Source organism: Bison bison, unplaced genomic scaffold, assembly GCF_000754665.1.
Source record: "Bison bison bison isolate TAMUID 2011002044 unplaced genomic scaffold, Bison_UMD1.0 scf7180017864181, whole genome shotgun sequence".
Classification (NCBI taxonomy): domain Eukaryota; kingdom Metazoa; phylum Chordata; class Mammalia; order Artiodactyla; family Bovidae; genus Bison; species Bison bison.
In genome coordinates, this window is record NW_011494753.1 from 2,428,199 (window position 1) to 2,446,263 (window position 18,065).

At 44.9% G+C, this 18,065-nt stretch overlaps 1 protein-coding gene across 1 annotated transcript in view; it reads right to left on the reverse strand.

The window, feature by feature from the left end:
* Positions 1-18,065, reverse strand: part of TRPM1 (transient receptor potential cation channel, subfamily M, member 1) — a 116,811-nt gene that overhangs the window by 71,699 nt on the left and 27,047 nt on the right. Inside the window, exon 3 of the mRNA XM_010843394.1 lies at positions 2,031-2,119. Coding sequence (XP_010841696.1) covers positions 2,031-2,119 — 89 coding nt within the window. The remainder of the gene's footprint in view (positions 1-2,030; positions 2,120-18,065) is intronic.

The following is an 18,065-nucleotide window of genomic DNA, read 5'->3' on the forward strand; positions in this document are numbered from 1 at the left end:
GGTTGACATTTCCAGTTACATTTTCTGGGGCCTAAAATACATGGCAGGGAATGATCACTTTATGGGACAAATATCACTGCAAATGCCATGAATCAAAACTGCTGCTTGAGGGGCTTCCCTGGGGGTTCAGTGGTAAAGAATCCTCCTGCCAATGAAGGAGACATGGATTCGATCTCTGATTCGGAAAGATCTTACATGCTGTGGAGCAACGAAGCTTGTGCTCTAGAGCCCAGGAGCCACAATTACTGAAGTCTGGGTGCCCTAGAGTCCGTGCTCTGCAATAAGAGAAGCCTGAGCGCCGCAACTAGAGAGTACCCCCCACTGGCCACAACTAGAGTGATGCCCACACAGCAATGAAGAGCTATCCCAGCCATAAATAAACAAATCAAATTATATATATCTATATATATTATATATATATATATTCTTTTTTGCTCAATAGTTTGCTTTTGCAAACTAAAAATTACATTTTTGTAATTTGGTGAACATTCCCAAAGACAACCCTTTCCCAAAATCAGACCTGTATTACTAAGGTCCTCTCCCATAGAGGCCGATCGTCCCTCTTAATTCCTCCATAAATACTTACTTCAGACTCAGCAAATCTGTCTTGTCTTTTTTCTCCTGACCTCTCTCTCTTCTTTTATTCCCATCGCCTACCCCTGGTCAACCGAGAACAAATCCTGTAAATATTTTCAACCTTCCCCACATTCCCACTATTTTTGCTAATATTTGCTAAAGTTTACAAATTTTCTGGTAACAAAAGGAAAATGTATTTGTTATTGAATTTTGTTAAAGTAAAAGAAAAAGAAATGTACAAAGGAATAAATAAACATCACACATACTAACTGCATTTAAAATAATGGCTAGCATTTCAATGTATTCCTTGGCTTTTTCCTATGAATAGATAAGATGTGTGTGTGTGTGTGTGAGCGTGTGCACATGTGTGTAATGAAAACTATGATTATCCTGCTTTGTCGTTATTCATTCTTCTCTGTCGTTTAAAAAGTTAATACATTACAAAGACTTCCCTGGTTGTCCAGTGGTTAAGACTTCACTTTCCAGTGCTAGAGAGGAGAGTTTTATCCCTGGTCAGGGAGCTAAAATCCTTGATGGCTCAAGGCCAAAAACCCAAAACATACAACAGAAGCAGTATTGTAACAAATTAAGTAAAGACTTTAAAAATGGTCCACATCAAAAAAAAAAAAAAAAGACTACATTTCACCTTGTAGATAGACCATGATTATGTGTCCAGTCCTCTATTTCCGCGTTTGTTGTTCCCTGTGTCTTACTGTAGTAAACAGCACTCTATAAATGTTGGCTTACATCTACATTAATCCATCGGGATTATTGCCTTAGGACATATCCTTAGTTGTGCAGTTGTTGGACTTGGGCGTGTGTGCATGCTAAGTTGTGTCCAACTCTTTGTGACCTCATGGACTGTAGCCCGCCAGGCTCCTGTGTCCATGGGATTTCCCAGGCAAGAATACTGGAGTGGGTTGCCATGCCCTCTTCCAGGGGTCATGCCCTTCTCCAGGGATCAAACCCACGTCTCCTGGATCTCCTGCACTGGCAGGTGAACTGCCTTCTAGAAGCCAGTTCCCATTTCCCACCCCCCGCCCCCTAGCAGTGAGAAGGAATCTCCATCTTCCTTCACAGCCAATCAATCTTTCCACCGAGGTTTTAACTAACAGCTAAAATGTCAGCTAATAAAGGGTTACAGGGACATCCCGGCCAAGAGGAAGACGCACAGATGGACATTCTGCAGGAAGCAGGAAACCAAGGTAAGATGCTAGGGAGTAAAGGCCAGGAGGCCAAGCCCTGGAGCTGGAGCTTCTCAGCAGAACCCTGGCATCTGCATTTAGACACTGGAGCCTGGTGGTGGCCAGTTCCATAGGCTTGTCCCTTCAGGGAACATGGATTCACTGGCTCTTCCCACATGACCTTGTCCAGCCAGGGTCCACAGGAGAGGAGCTGGAGGCCCCAGGAAGCTGAGTCCTACACCTCCAACACTTCCCCACACCTGAGCTTACCTGCCCCAACGCGGGGCCAAGAGGGTGCAGCTGGCCTCTTTCCGCCTCCTCCTCTGGCCAGGCAGGAGGCTGGCAGAGGAGGGCCAACCCTTTAAGAGGGGGCGTCCACATGAGGAGCACGTGAGCCCCCATACTGAGCTCTCATGATCCCCATGAGGCTTGTGACCTCGCTTCCAGGCCCAAAAAGGAAGCCAAAGCCCAGCCCACCAGGCTGTTCAATGTCGATGCCACGAAAGCAGCCTTGGGGTTTGGGGAGGCGGGAGGAGGGGAGCGAGAACTTTCCCTTTGAAGTGACCCTTCCCCCCAGCTAAAAATGTCAGCACTATTTGAATAATTGAGACAATTGGACATAACTGGCTCTTTCAGCAGACTCTTGGCTTGAAGGCAGTGCCCTAATTACCCTAATCCTTTCACATCATCTGAGGCTGGGCCAGAGGTCGAGGTGGACGTGAGTCCCATGTGACTGTCAGCCTTGTCTTGGTGCCTCTGAGCCCCAGGTCCCCACTCCAACCACAGCCCAAATGACCTATGTCCACAGTCACCTGACATCTACCCTGATGAGAGCTTCTAAGGTTTGCTGTAATGAGTAGTCCAGTGATCAAGGAGATCAAACAGGTCAGTCTTCAAGGAAATCAACCCTGAATATTCATTGGAAGGACTGATGCTGAAGCTCCAATACTTTGGCCACCTGATGGGAAGAACTGACTCATTGGAAAAGACCCTAATGGGGGGAAAGATTGAGGGCAAAAGGAGAAGGGGACAGGAGAGGATGAGATAGTTAAATAACATCACCGATTCAATGGACATGAATTGAGGAAAGAAGAAACCCGAGCCCTGAAATTCTCCCACCCATGGCCTTCCACACAAGGAACACCTCCCCAACAGAGAAGGCTGCAAGTCTCCTCAGCCTGGGTTCCATCTGTCATCACAGAGGAGCCAACAGAGATGCAGGCAGACTGGAACCGAGGGGCATTAGGGGAGTTCCCACTTTACAGATGAGTAGACTGAGGATCATGTGAGTCAAGAGGCTGTTTGCCCAGACTTTGTAAGAGGCGGGCAGGACCCTAACTGGCCCAGGCTGTCAGGTCCACCCTGTAGAGCTCCTGGAACCAGGCCAAGCCTGGGACCAGCCCCCACCGCCAGCTGCAGGAGGACATACCCACACCTGGGGGATGCCCAGAGGCTTGGGGAGCCTCTGAAGTTTGGAGGTGGATGCAGGATTGTGCAGGGGGCCTGGGGAGAGGAGGTCTATCCTTTGCTTTCAGCAGCTTGTCTCAGGTCTCTCCCCACTAAAGATTGACAGCTTTGTCCCAGCAGAGTGGGTGCCAGGGTCGGGTAAAGTGTGACTCCTGCCAAGCTTTGCCCATGCACACAGCCTGGAGTGAGTCGGCAGTGCCCGCCCTGAAGCAGCTCTGGCCTAGCAGCAGGGTTCTATGCCCTGTAGACCACATCCCTGATGGGCTCACAGCTTTTAGCAGGAGTCTTTTTGGGCAGAAGGTGGGCTGCAGGTGGCTGTAGGTCTGACTGCATGGCTCGAGGCAAAATTATGGGTGCTGGGCGCTTCTGGGGCATCAGGAATCAGACTGGAGCAACTAGGGAGGCCTCCCGCCTTCCCTGTCGCTGCCTCTATGGTCAGCCCCACCATGGCTGCAGAACGTGAAACCTGGTGATCAGTGTCAAGGACCAACCCCATCCCAGCCAGCCAGTAAGTGGCTCTCCAGTCAGTGGACACGACTGTCACTGGTCATTTAGGCCCTTCTCAGGGTCAGATAAGATGGAGAGAATGGGATCGATCCCCAGACCTCTGCAAGCCAATGCCCATCCTCCCTGGGACCAGTGTGCTGAGCCCAGCCCCCTGGGACTGCCACATGCAACACAGTGGTCCCAGCCCCATCTGCCTGCTCACTGAGAACATGAAACATGGCCCGTTCAATTTGAGATGAAATCTATGCATAAAACACATGAAATGGCCAAGACTGGTGATCGTATTTTTTACTGATTGCATGTTGAAATGATATTTTGGATGTTTGCAGTTGAATAAAACATTATTTTAAAATATTATTAATATTTTAATATATTCTATTTTAATATTTTAATTTTCAATATGATTAATACTAGGAGGAAAATATGAGTAAGTTTTATGTACAGTTTGATTCCAGCTATAAAAATATACTTAGAGAAAAAAGGACCAGAAAGGAACATGATATGCTAACAGGTTATGTTAATAAAAACATATGTGATTTTTATCACATATATTAATTTAGATAATATACATAAAAGAAAATTCATCATGAGTTCATACTGATAATTTCCCATTCAGATTTAGAAACTGATTTTCTTTAAAGTTCTTGATTTTATATCTATGTCTCTTTCTTTATGCTCTCTTATCTTCAGGTCATTGACACAGTTTCTCTTTTGCTTTAACTTAGGTAAAGTTTCAGAGCAACAGTATTACTGTGACCCGTAAATTACCGAAAGCAGTTTAAAATATTGTTTTATTTTTCTTTTTGGTCTGAGGTATATCCCATCAAGGACTTCCCAGGTGGCTCAAGTGCTAAAGAACTCACCTGCCAATGTGGGAGACAGAGAGATATCAGATCTATCCCGGGTCAGGAAGATCCCCTGGAGGATGGCCTAGCAACCCACTCCAGTATTTTGCCTAGAGAATCTCATGGTCAGAGGAACCTGGCTGGCTACAGTCTATGGGGTCCCAAACTGCTGAACCCAACTGAAGACACTTAGTACACACACACATATATCCCATCAGGGTTTTCACATTACTTAAAATGATTCTGCCTTGTGTGGCTACTCAGCAAAAATGATACATAGTTGGATTCACTTATGGAATTTTCCCCTGGGTTTTTAGAGATTGGCTTCTCAATTTAATTTTGTTTTATAATTATATAAAATAGGATTGGGGGCAGGAGGAGAAGGGGACGACAGAGGATGAGATGGCTGGATGGCATCACTGACTCGATGGACATGAGTTTGGGCAAATTCTGGGAGTTGGTGATGGACAGGGAGGCCTGGCGTACTGCGATTCATAGGGTCGCAAAGAGTCAGACATGACTGAGCGACTGAACTGAACTGAAAATGATTACATTATTGCAAACTCAAAACTGCAAAGAAGGTTTTTTCTTTGTGTCTGGCTACTATATCTATTTTCTCCTAAAGTTTATTTACTTTAAAGTGTAAAGTAAACTTTAAAATATTTTTTGTTTAATCTTTCTCCTTTTGAATATTAGTATATAATATTAATTCTGTGTCTATATAGACACATGTATTTTTTTTTCATGGAACTGGTAGAGGACTTTATACACTTTTTCCCACCTTGCTTTTTGTATTTATATTCTCCACTTTGGGGAGGCATTACTTAGCCGTGTCTCATTTCTTTTTTGTAGCTGTGTATTCTGAATCCTTCAGTGAATGCATGAAAATTGATTCAACCAGATGGACACTTGGGTGAGTTTTGGTCTTTACAAATCACCGAGCAGCAAAAAGCCTTGCCATGTGTCCTTTTGTATTTTGCCAGTCATCTCTAGGCTAGTTTCCTAGAAGTGAAATTATTAGAATTAAGGGTAAATGCACACATAATTTTGCTAACATTGCAAAGTTTCCCTCCATAAAGGTTGCTGCTGTTGCTGCTGCTAAGTTGCTTCAGTCGTGTCTGACTCTGTGTGACCCCATAGATAGCAGCCCACCAGGCTCCGCCATCCCTGGGATTCTCCAGACAAGAACGCTGGAGTGGGTTGCCATTGCCTTCTCTGCCATAGAGGTTGCACCATCTTGCATTTCCACCAGTATTTTATGAGAATTGTTTCCCCGCAGCTTTGTCTATATAATGTGTTATTAAACTTTTGGATTTTTTGTTCATCTTATTAAGAAATGGTGTCTTAATAAGTATAGTTTTCATTTCTTGCAATGCTCTTGTCCAGTTTTATTGTTTGTTTGCTTGTTTTTTAATCAGGATAATCCTGGCTTCACAGAATGACCTGGGAAATGTTTCACCTTCTGTTTTCTGTATGAGTTGGTGAAAGATTAGTATTAATTCTTCTTTACAAGTTTGATGGAATTTACAAGTGAAACCATCTGAGCCTGGGGTTTTCTTTGTGGGAAGTTTTAAAGTTAATAGTTCAAGCTCTTTGCTTTTCACAGATCTACTCAGACTTTTCTGTTTCTTCTTGAGGCAGTCCCAATAATTTGTATCTTTTCAGGAATTTGTTCATTACAGCTGGGTTTTTAGTTGTTATACACTACAACTACACTGGCATGTAGTTGTTTATGGTTTTCCCTTAAAATTATCCTTTTTATTTCCAGAAGATCAGTGGTGGTATCCTGTCTTTCACTCTTGATTTTACTAACTTGAGTCTTTTTTTTTTTTCTTTGTTAGTTAACTAACTTATCAATGGTGTTCATCTTTCCAAGAAAACAGCTTTTGGTTTCATTGATTTCTTCTATTGCTTTCCTATTCTCTATTATATTTCTTTCTACTCTAATCTTATTTCCTTCCTTCTGCTTGATTCAGGTTTAGTTTGCTCTGTTTTTGTTTTTTTGTTTTTTTGTTTTTTTTAGTTTTCCAAGGCTGAAGATTAGATTATTGACTTGAGGTCTTTCATTATTAATACAGGTGTCCAGGGAGGGATGAGAAAGCCCTGGGGAGTGCCAAGTGCTTGGGCCAGCACTGGCCATTTGTGAATCCTGACCTAGAGGTCTGTCCCAAAGGCCTTCTTCTGAAAGTCTCATTTGATGCAGGACTTGTACCTGCTTGACAGACTATGCTGCTCCTGGAAATGGCTGCAGGAGTGAGCATCCACTTTCAATATTTCTGAATTATTTACATACATTTTAAAACCAGGTAGTGTTGGGCTGCAGTCCATGGGGTCGCTAAGAGTTGGACACGACTGAGCGACTTCACTTTCACTTCTCACTTTCATGCATTGGAGAAGGAAATGGCAACCCACTCCAGTGTTCTTGCTTGGAGAATCCCAGGGATGGGGGAGCCTGGTGGGCTGCCATCTATGGGGTCACACAGAGTCGGACACGACTGAAGTGACTTAACAAGAGCAAGCAAGAGCAAGTGTTGACTTATGACCTATGACCCCATTGGCAGAATCTTTGAAACAAAGCTGAAATGGTAGATTTATCAAACAAATATATTTGCTTTGTAAATTAAAATTCACATGTCATCAAACAATGCCTGTATACATGAGGAAGGTCAGAGTGGACTTGAAGGCCTTTGATACTGAGATCAAGGATAGTCATAAAAATAAATGGAAAACTTGATCAGGCAGAGACTGACAGGTTCATCAAAACCTTTGATCACCATAAACTCTGACTCCATGGCTCTGGAAATCCTCCACCAACTGACAGAAGAATAAGGAAGGTTTTTCTACTTTAGGGAAAGAAGATCCTCAAACATCTGGGACACAAGCCTGGGAAGCTCACCCCTCTCCATCTGAAAAGCAGAGGGTCTTTCTGGTGAATCTCAGGGGCCACATAGACCAAAATGCATAGGTCATTCTCCAAAGGGTGCTTCTCCGATCAATAGTTGAATATTGGCAGCAGCTTTTTTACATTCCCTCCTCCTCTTCACATGGCTCTAGACTAGTGAAGACAGAGCTTTGGTCATTCTTCAGTGGAGGACACAGGCCAAGAGGGTCCAAATGGACAACAGCTTCCTATCTAATCCTGGGCGCTTTCTCCTTTTTCTCTTCTCTTTATTTATTTTGGCTTCTCAATGGGTTATGTTGCAATGCTGGCAGATGATATGTCCTGGAATCACAAGCACATGGGCAAAAAAAAAAAAAAACATTGACTGTATTTTAGTTTCCAGAATAATCTCTGCAGTAAAAAGAAAGCTGGTGATTTTGTGGTGGAAATGACCAACTGCCTCAGAGCTTTGTAGGAGCCTCACACTGGTGTGGTTGTTGTTCAGCTGCTAAGTTCTGTCCAACTCTTTTCAACCCCAGGGACTGCAGCATGCCAGGCTTACCTGTCCTTCACTATCACCTGGAGTTTGGTCAAATTCATGTTCATTGAGTTGGTGATGTTATCAATCCATCTCATCTTCAACCTCCCCCTTCTCCTTTTGCCTTCAATATTTTCCAATGCGTCAGCGCTTCGCATCAGGTGGCCAAAGTATTGGAGCTTCAACTTCATCATCAGTCCTTCCAATGACTATTCAGGGTTGATTTCCTTTAGGATTGACTAGTTTGATCTCCTTGCAGTCCAACGGGCCCTCAAAAGTCTTCTCCAGCACCACAATTTGAAAGCATCAATTCTTTTTTTTTTTTAATTGGAGGCTAATTACTTTACAATATTGTAGTGGTTTTTGCCATACATTGACATGAATCAGCCATGGGTGTACACGTGTTCCCCATCCTGAACTCCCCTCCCACCTCTCTCCCCATCCCATCCCTCATGGTCATCCCAGTGCACCACCCCTGAGCACCCTGTCTTATGCATCAAACCTGGACTGGCAATCTATTTTACATATGATAATATACATGTTTCAATGCTATTCTCTCAAATCATCCCACCCTCGCCTTCTCCCACAGAGTCCAAAAGTCTGCTCTTTACATCTGTGTCTCTTTTTCTATCTCACGTATAGGGTCATTGTTACCATCTTTCTAAATTCTATATATATACGTTAATATACTGTATTGGTGTTTTTCTTTCTGACTTACTTCACTCTGTATAATAGGCTCCAGTTTCATCCACCTCATTAGAACTGATTCAAATGCATTCTTTTTAATAGTTGAGTAATATTCCATTGTGTATATGTACCACAGCTTTCTTATCCATTCGTCTGCCAATGGCTAGATTACATCTAGGTTGCTTCCATGTCCTAGCTATTGTAAACAGCGCTGTGATGAACATTGGGGTACACATGTCTCTTTCATTTCTGGTTTCCTCAGTGTGTATGCCCAGCAGTGGGATTGCTGGGTCGTATGGCAGTTCTATTTCCAGTTTTTTAAGGGATCTCCACACTGTTCTCCATAGTGGCTGTACTAGTTTACATTCCCACCAACAGTGTAAGAGGGTTCCCTTTTCTCAGCACACTCTTGAAAGTGTCAATTCTTTGTACTCAGCCTTCTTTATGGACCAACTCTCACATCTGTACGTGACTGCTTTGACTATATGGACCTTATTGGCAGTGATGTCTCTGCTTTTTGATATGCTGTCTAGGTTTGTCATAGCTTTCCTTCCAAGGAGCAAGTGCCTTCTAATTTCATGGCTGCAGTCACCATCCATAAATTCCAGGAACTGGGGTGGCCAGTCTGGGCACAGGAGAGTATGTGCCTTGTCCTTCTGGGGGCTGGCCTGCTCATGGCTGGAGCTTCTGGGAGTCCCCAGGAGAGAACATTTTTCTGAGCTGGTTTTTCTTCTCATCAAATTCCTGACATCTAGTTAATCTGCAAACTAATCAACCACATGTAAGAAGACCCACCGTGTCTCGGTGGTGGAGTCACCACACGTCTAATTCCACGATGTCATCTTCTGCTCTCTGGTGGGACTGAGGAGGGCCCTTCTTACAAATTCTGAGCACTGGTGGTTAATGCTTCTTCAGCCTTCACTCTGGAACAGTGGCACATCTCCCGAAATGTGGGTCCAATTATGTGGAAGTCAATGTGACCTTGTCTTCTTTTGAGATGTCTGTGTTTCAGAGATGTTTGGGCAGGAACCATGCAAGAAGTTGTTTTGCCTCCGTCTGACTTTGTTTATAGCAGCTGACTGCAACAGCACAGACTCGCTGGGAGACAAAAGGAGGAACTTCAGCCTCAGGAAGCCAGCTGTATCTTCTCACTGCTGGGCCCTGAAAGATGTCTTGGAACACAGACACATTCTACACATGGGGCTTCCCCTGGCCACTTGGCACCTCGGTTGTTTCTACCTCACACCTTGTTGGAAAGGGAGTGCTCAGAATGGTCTTCATCAGCGTATCTCCTACCAGCCTCATCTCTTCTGAGCAATGCTTCACAGCTACTAAAATTTGGGTTTCACCCAATTTGGTTGCAATAATCAATGAAGAAAAAAAATACACCCAAATAAAAATTTAGCCACATCCTGTAAATCTCAGTAAGGCTTCAAACAAAACATTCTGGGAATCAAGTACTCATTGTCACTTGAATCATGTTTCCATTAACAGTGACTCTTTGATTTTTAATCGTTTGATGAAAATCTCCTGAAAAGTATCTGAAAAACAGGCCCAGGCAGGATGCTCTGGAGGAAAGTGGCCAGTGTGAGAGCACAGAGCTTATGGTCTGTAAGGTTCGGTTCTAGAAACAGCAAGAAAGATTCTGGCATTTTACTTTTAAAAAAATTTTAAGTAGACTTTAATTTTAAAAACAGTTTTAGATTTATAGAAAAATTGAGAAGACAGTATACCCTGGACATGACTGAAGTGACTTAGCCGCAGCAGCAGCATACCCTGGATGGGAGGGGGATTGGGGGAGAATGGATACATGTATATGTATGACTGAGTCCCTTCACTGTTCACCTGAAGCTATCACAACATTGTTAATTGGCTATACCCCAATACAAAATGTTTTTGGTGTTAAAGAAAATAAAATGTAAAATAAATAGAAATAAAAAGAGAAAAGACAGTATAGATAGTTTCCATCTCCCCTATACTCTTTAATAATATTAACATATTATTATGGTCCATTTATACTAGAATATAAATGTATATATGTTGTATACACTGTTGTTGTTGTTGTTTGTTTAATTGCTAAGTCCTGTCTGGCTCTGTGTGACCCCTTGGACTGTATCCCGCCAGGCTCCTCTGTCCATGAGATTTCCCAGGCAAGCATACTGGAGTGGGTTGCCATTTCCTTCTCCAATACGTTATTCTAGTAGCATATATACGACTTAATGACTGAACAACAACAACATGTACTATGGTGTTTGTGTGTGTGCACAGTCACTCAGTTATGTCCAACTCTTTGTGACCCCATGGACTGCAGCCCACCATGTTCCTCTGTCCATGAGATTTTCCAGGCAAAAATACTGGAATGGGTTGCCATTTCCTTCTCCAGGGGTTCTTCCCAACCCAGTGATCCAAGCTGTGTCTCCTGCATTGGCAGGTGGATTCTTTAAAACTGCACCACCTGGGAAAGCCCCATATACTGTGGTATATTGTTACAGTTAATGAGCCAATATCGACATATTATCACTAACTAAAGATTATGCTTTATTCAGATTTCCTTAGTTTTTTAATTTTAATTTATTTTTATTGGAATATAATTTCTTTACAATGTTGTTAGTTTCTGCTGTACAACAGCGTGAATCAGCCATATGTATACATACATCCCCTCCCTAGTGATCCTCCCTCTCACCCCACTCCCTCCTCCCACTCCTCTAGTCATCACAGAGTACCAAGCTGAGTCCCCTGTGCAAAAAAACCAAACAACCCAATCAAAAAATGGGCAGAAGACCTAAATAGACATATCTCTAAAGAAGACATACAGATGGCCAAGAGGCACATGAAAAGATGGTCAATATAACTGAATATTAGAGAGATGCTAAAGCTGAAACTCCAGTACTTTGGCCACCTCATGCGAAGAGTTGACTCATTGGAAAAGACTCTGATGCAGGGAGGGATTGGGGGCAGGAGGAGAAGGGAACGACAGAGGATGAGATGGCTGGATGGCATCACTGACTCGTTGGACGTGAGTCTGGGTGAACTCCAGGAGTTGGTGATGGACAGGGAGGCCTGGCATGCTGCGATTCATGGGGTCGCAAAGAGTTGGACGCGACTGAGCGACCGATCTGATCTGAGAGAGATGCAAATCAAAACTACAATGAGGTATCACCTCACACCAGTCAGAAAGGCCGTTATCAAAAAATCTACAAACAATGAATGCTAGAGAGGATGTGGAGAAAAGGGAACCCTCCTACACTGTGGGTGTGAATACAGCCAGGCCGTGTGGGGCCACCCAAGATGGCCGGACGGGTCGTGGTGGAGAGGTCTGACAGAATGTGGTCCACTGGAGAAGGGAATGGCAAACCACTTCAGTATTCTTGCCTTGAGAACCCCATGAACAGTATGAAAAGGCAAAAAGATAGGACACTGAAAGATGAACTCCCCAGGTCAGTAGGTGCCCAATATGCTACTGGAGATCAGTGGAGAAATAACTCCAGAAACAATGAAGGGATGATGGCATCACCGACTTGATGGAAATGGGTTTGGGTAGACTCCGGGAGTTAGTGATGGACAGGGAGGCCTGGAGTGCTGCGGTTCATGGAGTCACAAAGAGTCGGACACGACTGAGCAACTGAACTGAACTGAACTATAGAGAACAGTATGGAGTTTCCTTAAAAAACTAACCTTAGGTTCTTTTATCTAATTCCTTTCTCTGTTCCAAGGTCTCATATTATGTTTATTTTTTCCAACTTTATTGAAATAATTAACACACAACATCGTGTAAGTAAGTGTTGATCTGTTACATTTATAAATTGCAAAATGATTACCACAATAGTATTAGCTACCATCTCCACCCTCTTCTTCTCTCTCTTTTTTTTTTTTTTGTGGTGATACCACTTAAGGTCTATTTTCTTCCCAATAGGCAGGCATGTAACTCAGTATTATTCCTCTAATCACCACGCTGTACATGAGATACTCAAATGTGTTCATCTTAAACTGAAACTTTCGACCTTTCAATAGCTTCTCCCCATCCCTGCCACCACCCAGCCCGTAGTAACCACCACTAGGTTTCTCTGAGAGTCTAAAAATTCCACATATAAAGGAAATCATACATTGTCTTCCTTTATCTGACTTATTTCAATTATTTCACTTAGGGCAATTCCTTCCAGGTCCGGGGAGGGGAGAAATCATGAGATTTCCTTCTTCTCAGGACTGAATCACTCTATTTTTTTCAGGTCACCATTTCTCTCCCAGTTGATTCAGAAAGCAAGCAAACAACAAACAACGCTGGCTGTGAGATTGTTAGCAATGAGTCCGGAATTCCCTCTAGTGCTGGGAAACTTTGCTAGCTGAGATTTCTCTCCCCATCACACCCAGTTCCCTCCTCCCAAGGTACCAATTAAACTTTTTTTAAGCCCCTGAGATGAAGAGGAATATCTCTGCTGTGAGGAGTTCCTAATTCAGTGATGCTGCTCCTTAGAGAATCAAGTCTGCCCAGGAACAACATTCCCTAAACTTCTAAACTGGGCCCCTCCGAGACTGGACATTCTCAAAAAATGGTCCCACATGAATTAACTGAGACCATTTTGCAGATTGTATTTTCCTTTTAGAGATTCACATGTTAGGATGTAGAATGGTTCTGAGAAGTCCTACAACCAATAAATGTCTTTAATTTTACATAACCCAGTGTTCTCCAAACTCATTGGCCCTTAATCCCCCTTTTTCTTCTGAAGTACCTCCAAGTGTATCTCAGATCCAAAGTCACAAGGGAAGGTTTGGGAAGCCCCCTCCCCAAGTACCAGGAGCTTAACCATCTGGGGGGCTGATGACTGTTCTGAGGCAAACTGCCCCCTGCCCAGGTCCATCTGAAGGTCTGGAGATGGGATGGTAAGGATCCCTATAGAAACCTCCTTGGCTTTGGTGAGATGGGATCATCTCCCATTGTGGATTCTGTCTGAATCACTCCCACTGTCACCCACCTTCAGTTGGGTGACAAGAATGGTACCTGATGAAAGTGTCCCAGCTAAACCAGCTGGAAATGGAGGCAGACCCCTGCCCTCTCAGACTCCAGGGTCTGCCCCCTGAACCCCCTGCCAGACAGGACCTGGAGAGTCGGGGGCAGAGGGTGGTCTGGTGACTGTCCTGTGGCCAGTTGTCACGCTCAGCATTCTGTGCAACCCTGGCTCTGTGGTCCTGCTCCCACCCTTTTAGACCAGGCAACTCTGCCCTCTCTTTGCAGGGCTCTAAAGCTTGCCCTCCTTCCCTCCTTCTCTTTCTTGCCCTTGACATTTTATCCAGCACGTTTGTGGAGCACAGGCCCCACTTTCTGTCCCAAGCTCCACAAAGGGCCAACTTCTCCAGTGGGACAAACTCCTTCCTGGGTGGTCCAGCCTGGGGACTCTGTGTCCTTCTTGGCTCCCTAGCACCTTCCATCCCAAGTGGGATGGGAGCGACTGTGCACAGGCCAGTGCTCCCTGCCAGACATGACTCCTTGGCTTGGGACATTGTCATAGCGCAGGAGTCCCCGTGGGCCTGATAGGAGTTCTCCTGAGTGTTAAATGCCCTGCGGGCCCTCACAGGGGCTACCAGCTCTACACCATGGCTGTGCTCTGGGCTTCTACTTTTCTGCTGCACCCACACTGCTGCAGCCCTTCCTGGAGTGCCCTCCCCAGGGCCCTGCTCTGGTTGTGCTCTTGGAGTCTCTAGCCACACCTGGCAGCCTTGTGCCAAAGCTCCTCTGAGGCCCCTGCCTGGTTCCATTGCCTCTGCTCCACTGGGGGCTACCCTCACCTGCCTCTGGGTCCCCATCTCTGCCCCTCCGGGGAGCTGCAGAAGGCCTGGGGTGTTTCCCATTCTCCCCCTCATCTGTGGTGCCTGAAGACACCCAAACCAACTGAGGACACCAGTCCCCAGATGCAGAGTCAATGACATCCAATTAATGTCTTTGTTGTTTTTAAAGAACACACATAAAATCACTTTTATTTGTTGTTCATTTGCTAAGTCATGGCAGACTCTGCAACCCCATGTACTGCAACATGTCAGACTTCCCTGTCCTTCACTATCTCCCAGTTTGCTCGGACTCATACACATTGAGTTGGTGATGTCATCCAACCATCTCATCCTCTATTGCCCCCTTCTCCATCTGCCCTAAACTATATATATATAACATAAAATTTATAATTTTAACCTCCTCCAGTTTTCTTGTCTTGTGTAAGTGGGAGAAGAAAGCTGAGATGCACTTGTGAAGGTTGGAGCCCAGGGCACAGGCTCACTAAGACTGAGACCTGATCTTAGGGTAACAGAAAGCTCCTGTACACCCACTGGCCCTCATATCTTCCCACGCACCACAACAGAGCTCCTGTGAAATAGAAGGGCTACAGCTGGGTGGATCACAAGGCTCAGATGCTAAGGACTCTCAAAGGAACTCAAAGACCAAAAAAAAAACACACTAGACGAAAGTAAAAAATACACTGGATGAAAGTAAAGCCTCAGACATCTACAACCACAGTAAAGAGCAAACACAGTGTAACTGCTAGCCAAATAAATATAAAGCCTCCAACTAAAGTCATATGAACCTCAGTTCTCATTATCCAATATAACATGTCTCGCTTTCAACAATTACACGGAGTGCTGAAAGACAAGGGAAAACAGTCTGAAGAGACAAAAGAAACAACAGAACCAGACTCAGATTCAGCAGAGATTTTGGAATCATCAGACCAGGAATTTTAAACAATTATGATTTTACACTAAAGGGTCTAATGTGAAAAAAGATGACAAGCAAAAATAGAGGGGTAATACATGCAAAGAGACGAAAGCTCTAAAAAAGAAAAAGGAAATCAAATCAAACGCACTATAATAGCAATGAACAATGCCTTTGATGGGCTCACTGGCAGACTAGACCCTGGAGACTCAGTGATTTTGGAGATGTCAAAGGAAACTTTCAGTGGGGAATTCCCCAGCGGTCCAGTTGCTAAGACTTTACCTTCCAATGCAGGGGCTTTGGGTTCAATCCCTGGTCAGGAACTAAGTTCCCACATACAGCAACTAAAGATCCTTCATGCTGAAACTAAGACCCAGTGCAGCCAAATAAAAATAAATAAATAGATCTTTTTTAAAGTTACAGATGGAAGATAAGGAGAACACTTGAACACACAGAAGGAGAACTGTGTCTAGAGTGGGTTCTGCAGTAATGGCCTGAGTCCAGTCCACTGCTCTGTTTCCCCTTGGGAATGTGAAACAGGGCAGAGCCAGCCGTGATCCATTCTGCATGGTCACAGTAGGGTCCCTGTGATTTGCATTGTCTCCAGTCATCCCACAGGCCTGGTGTTTGTGCTTCTGTGGGCACCCAGAAGATGGGCTGAACTGGCATGTTATTCAAGGGGACCTAGATTAGAGGTAAATGTATACTGCTGGAGTAGAAGTGGGCAACAAAGGATGAGATGGTTGGATGGCATCACCGACTCAATGGACATGAGTTTGAGCAAGCTCTGGGACATGGTGAAGGACAGGGAAACCTGGCGTGTTGCAACTCATGGGGTCACAAAGACTCAAACAGGACTCAACGACAAAACAAGGCAAAATCTGTGGGATGTAGCAAAAGCAGTGCCGAGGTGGAAATATATAGCCTTGATGCATTTATAATTAAAAAGAAAGAATATAAAAAATGAATAGTCTAAGCTTCCACTTTAGGAAACCAGAGAAAGAACAAATTAAGCCTAATACAACTGCAAGTAAAGAAATAATAAAAATTCGAAAGGAAACCAATGAAATGAAAAACAGAGAATCAACAGAGAAAATAAATAAAACCAAAAGCTGGCTGCCGGAGCCAGTGGTTCCCTGCTTCCAGAGCCTTGGAGCCACCGCAGAGATGGATATGGAAGGCAGCTGCCCCCTCCAGAAACCCCACTTGGGACAGGATTAGGGCTCAAGAAGAAGCCAGAGGCAGCTGGCTTCGTGCACCAGCCCCAGCCGCGCATGTGGGCCGGAGCTGTGCCGGCTCAGCTCTCTGCTGCCCCCTCCTGGCCGCCTCTACAGCCCATCTGACCACACAGTCGGAGATCTGTGTGGCTCTAAATTGCCGACTCCCTGAAGCAACATGAAATTGCCGCTTGTTGGCTGATTTTGACCCATACAAATGGCAAACTTTCAGTGGTCCAACCTCATACCATGGATTAGCAGAGTCTTACTAAAAGGAATGAAGGGACATGGGTAAAAGGGTAGGGTAAAAGACATGAGTATAATGAACAATCCTACAGGGGATGGGGGGAGGGATAAATTGAGAGATTAGAACTGACATATGCACACTACAATGTATAAAATAGATAACTAATAAGAACCTACTGTACAGCACTGGGAACTCTGCTCAATACTCTGTAATGACCTATATGGAGAAAGAGCCTTTTTAAAAAAAGTGGGTATATGTGTATGTATAACTGATTCACTTTGCTGTACACCCAACACAACGTTGTAAATCAACTATACTCCAAAAAAAATCTTGAACATCTCCCCTCCCAAAAACAAAAACAGAACAATCGTGAAGTACAGCTTTAGCACTTGCTTAGGAGGGGCCGGGAGTTTGTCAGCTCTCTGTGGTCGCTCTGGGGGCAGTTCAGACATTGGCATAGAAACTGACTGCCTGTGGGGAATGAATGGGTGCAGCGAGAACAGCATCCATCCCCTTGCCCCGAAGACCAGGAAGGGGGAAGAGGAAGGGTGTGCTCAGTGAGTGCAGCAGCCAGGTGCCCCTGGGCAAAGACAGGCAACTCACTGTTCTTGGGAGAGAATCAGCAGGCTCCTCCTGTGAGGACAGGTGGGCAGGAACAGTTGACATCTGGGTGGGGCGCCTCACCTGGCCCAGAGGTTAACCAACATTGGAGGATGAGTGACAGCTGCCTTGGGGCAATGAGCCTTGGTTGCAGCGGGCCAATTTGGCAGAAGGGAAAGGACATGCCAAATGCAGTCAGTGCCTGGTCTGGTGGGAACACTGGATGGTGCCAATGTCCAGAGCCCTCTGAGCTTGAGTGTTCTCACCTGTGATTTTAGGAACCAAGCACCTGCCTCCTGCACAGGCAGGTGGTCACAGGCAGGGCTGGGCTTCAGCAGGAATGCACTTTCAGATGGGAAAACATCAGGATGCCTCTATACAGGTTAGGAAATAGCCATTGTCCAGAGCTGCCCAGGCATCCAAGTGCCTCTCCTGGGACCCTGGGTACTTCTCTATGACCCAGCAGCTGAAGGGTTAATGCTGGGCACACCTGAGACCGCAGGGACCTGCCTAATGCCCTGCCTGGCATCTGATTTGTCTGCACCAATCCTGCTATTTACCGGGTCCTGGTGAAATGCAAATCGATCACATGCAGAGGAAAGACATGTAGATGATGCAAAGGCAG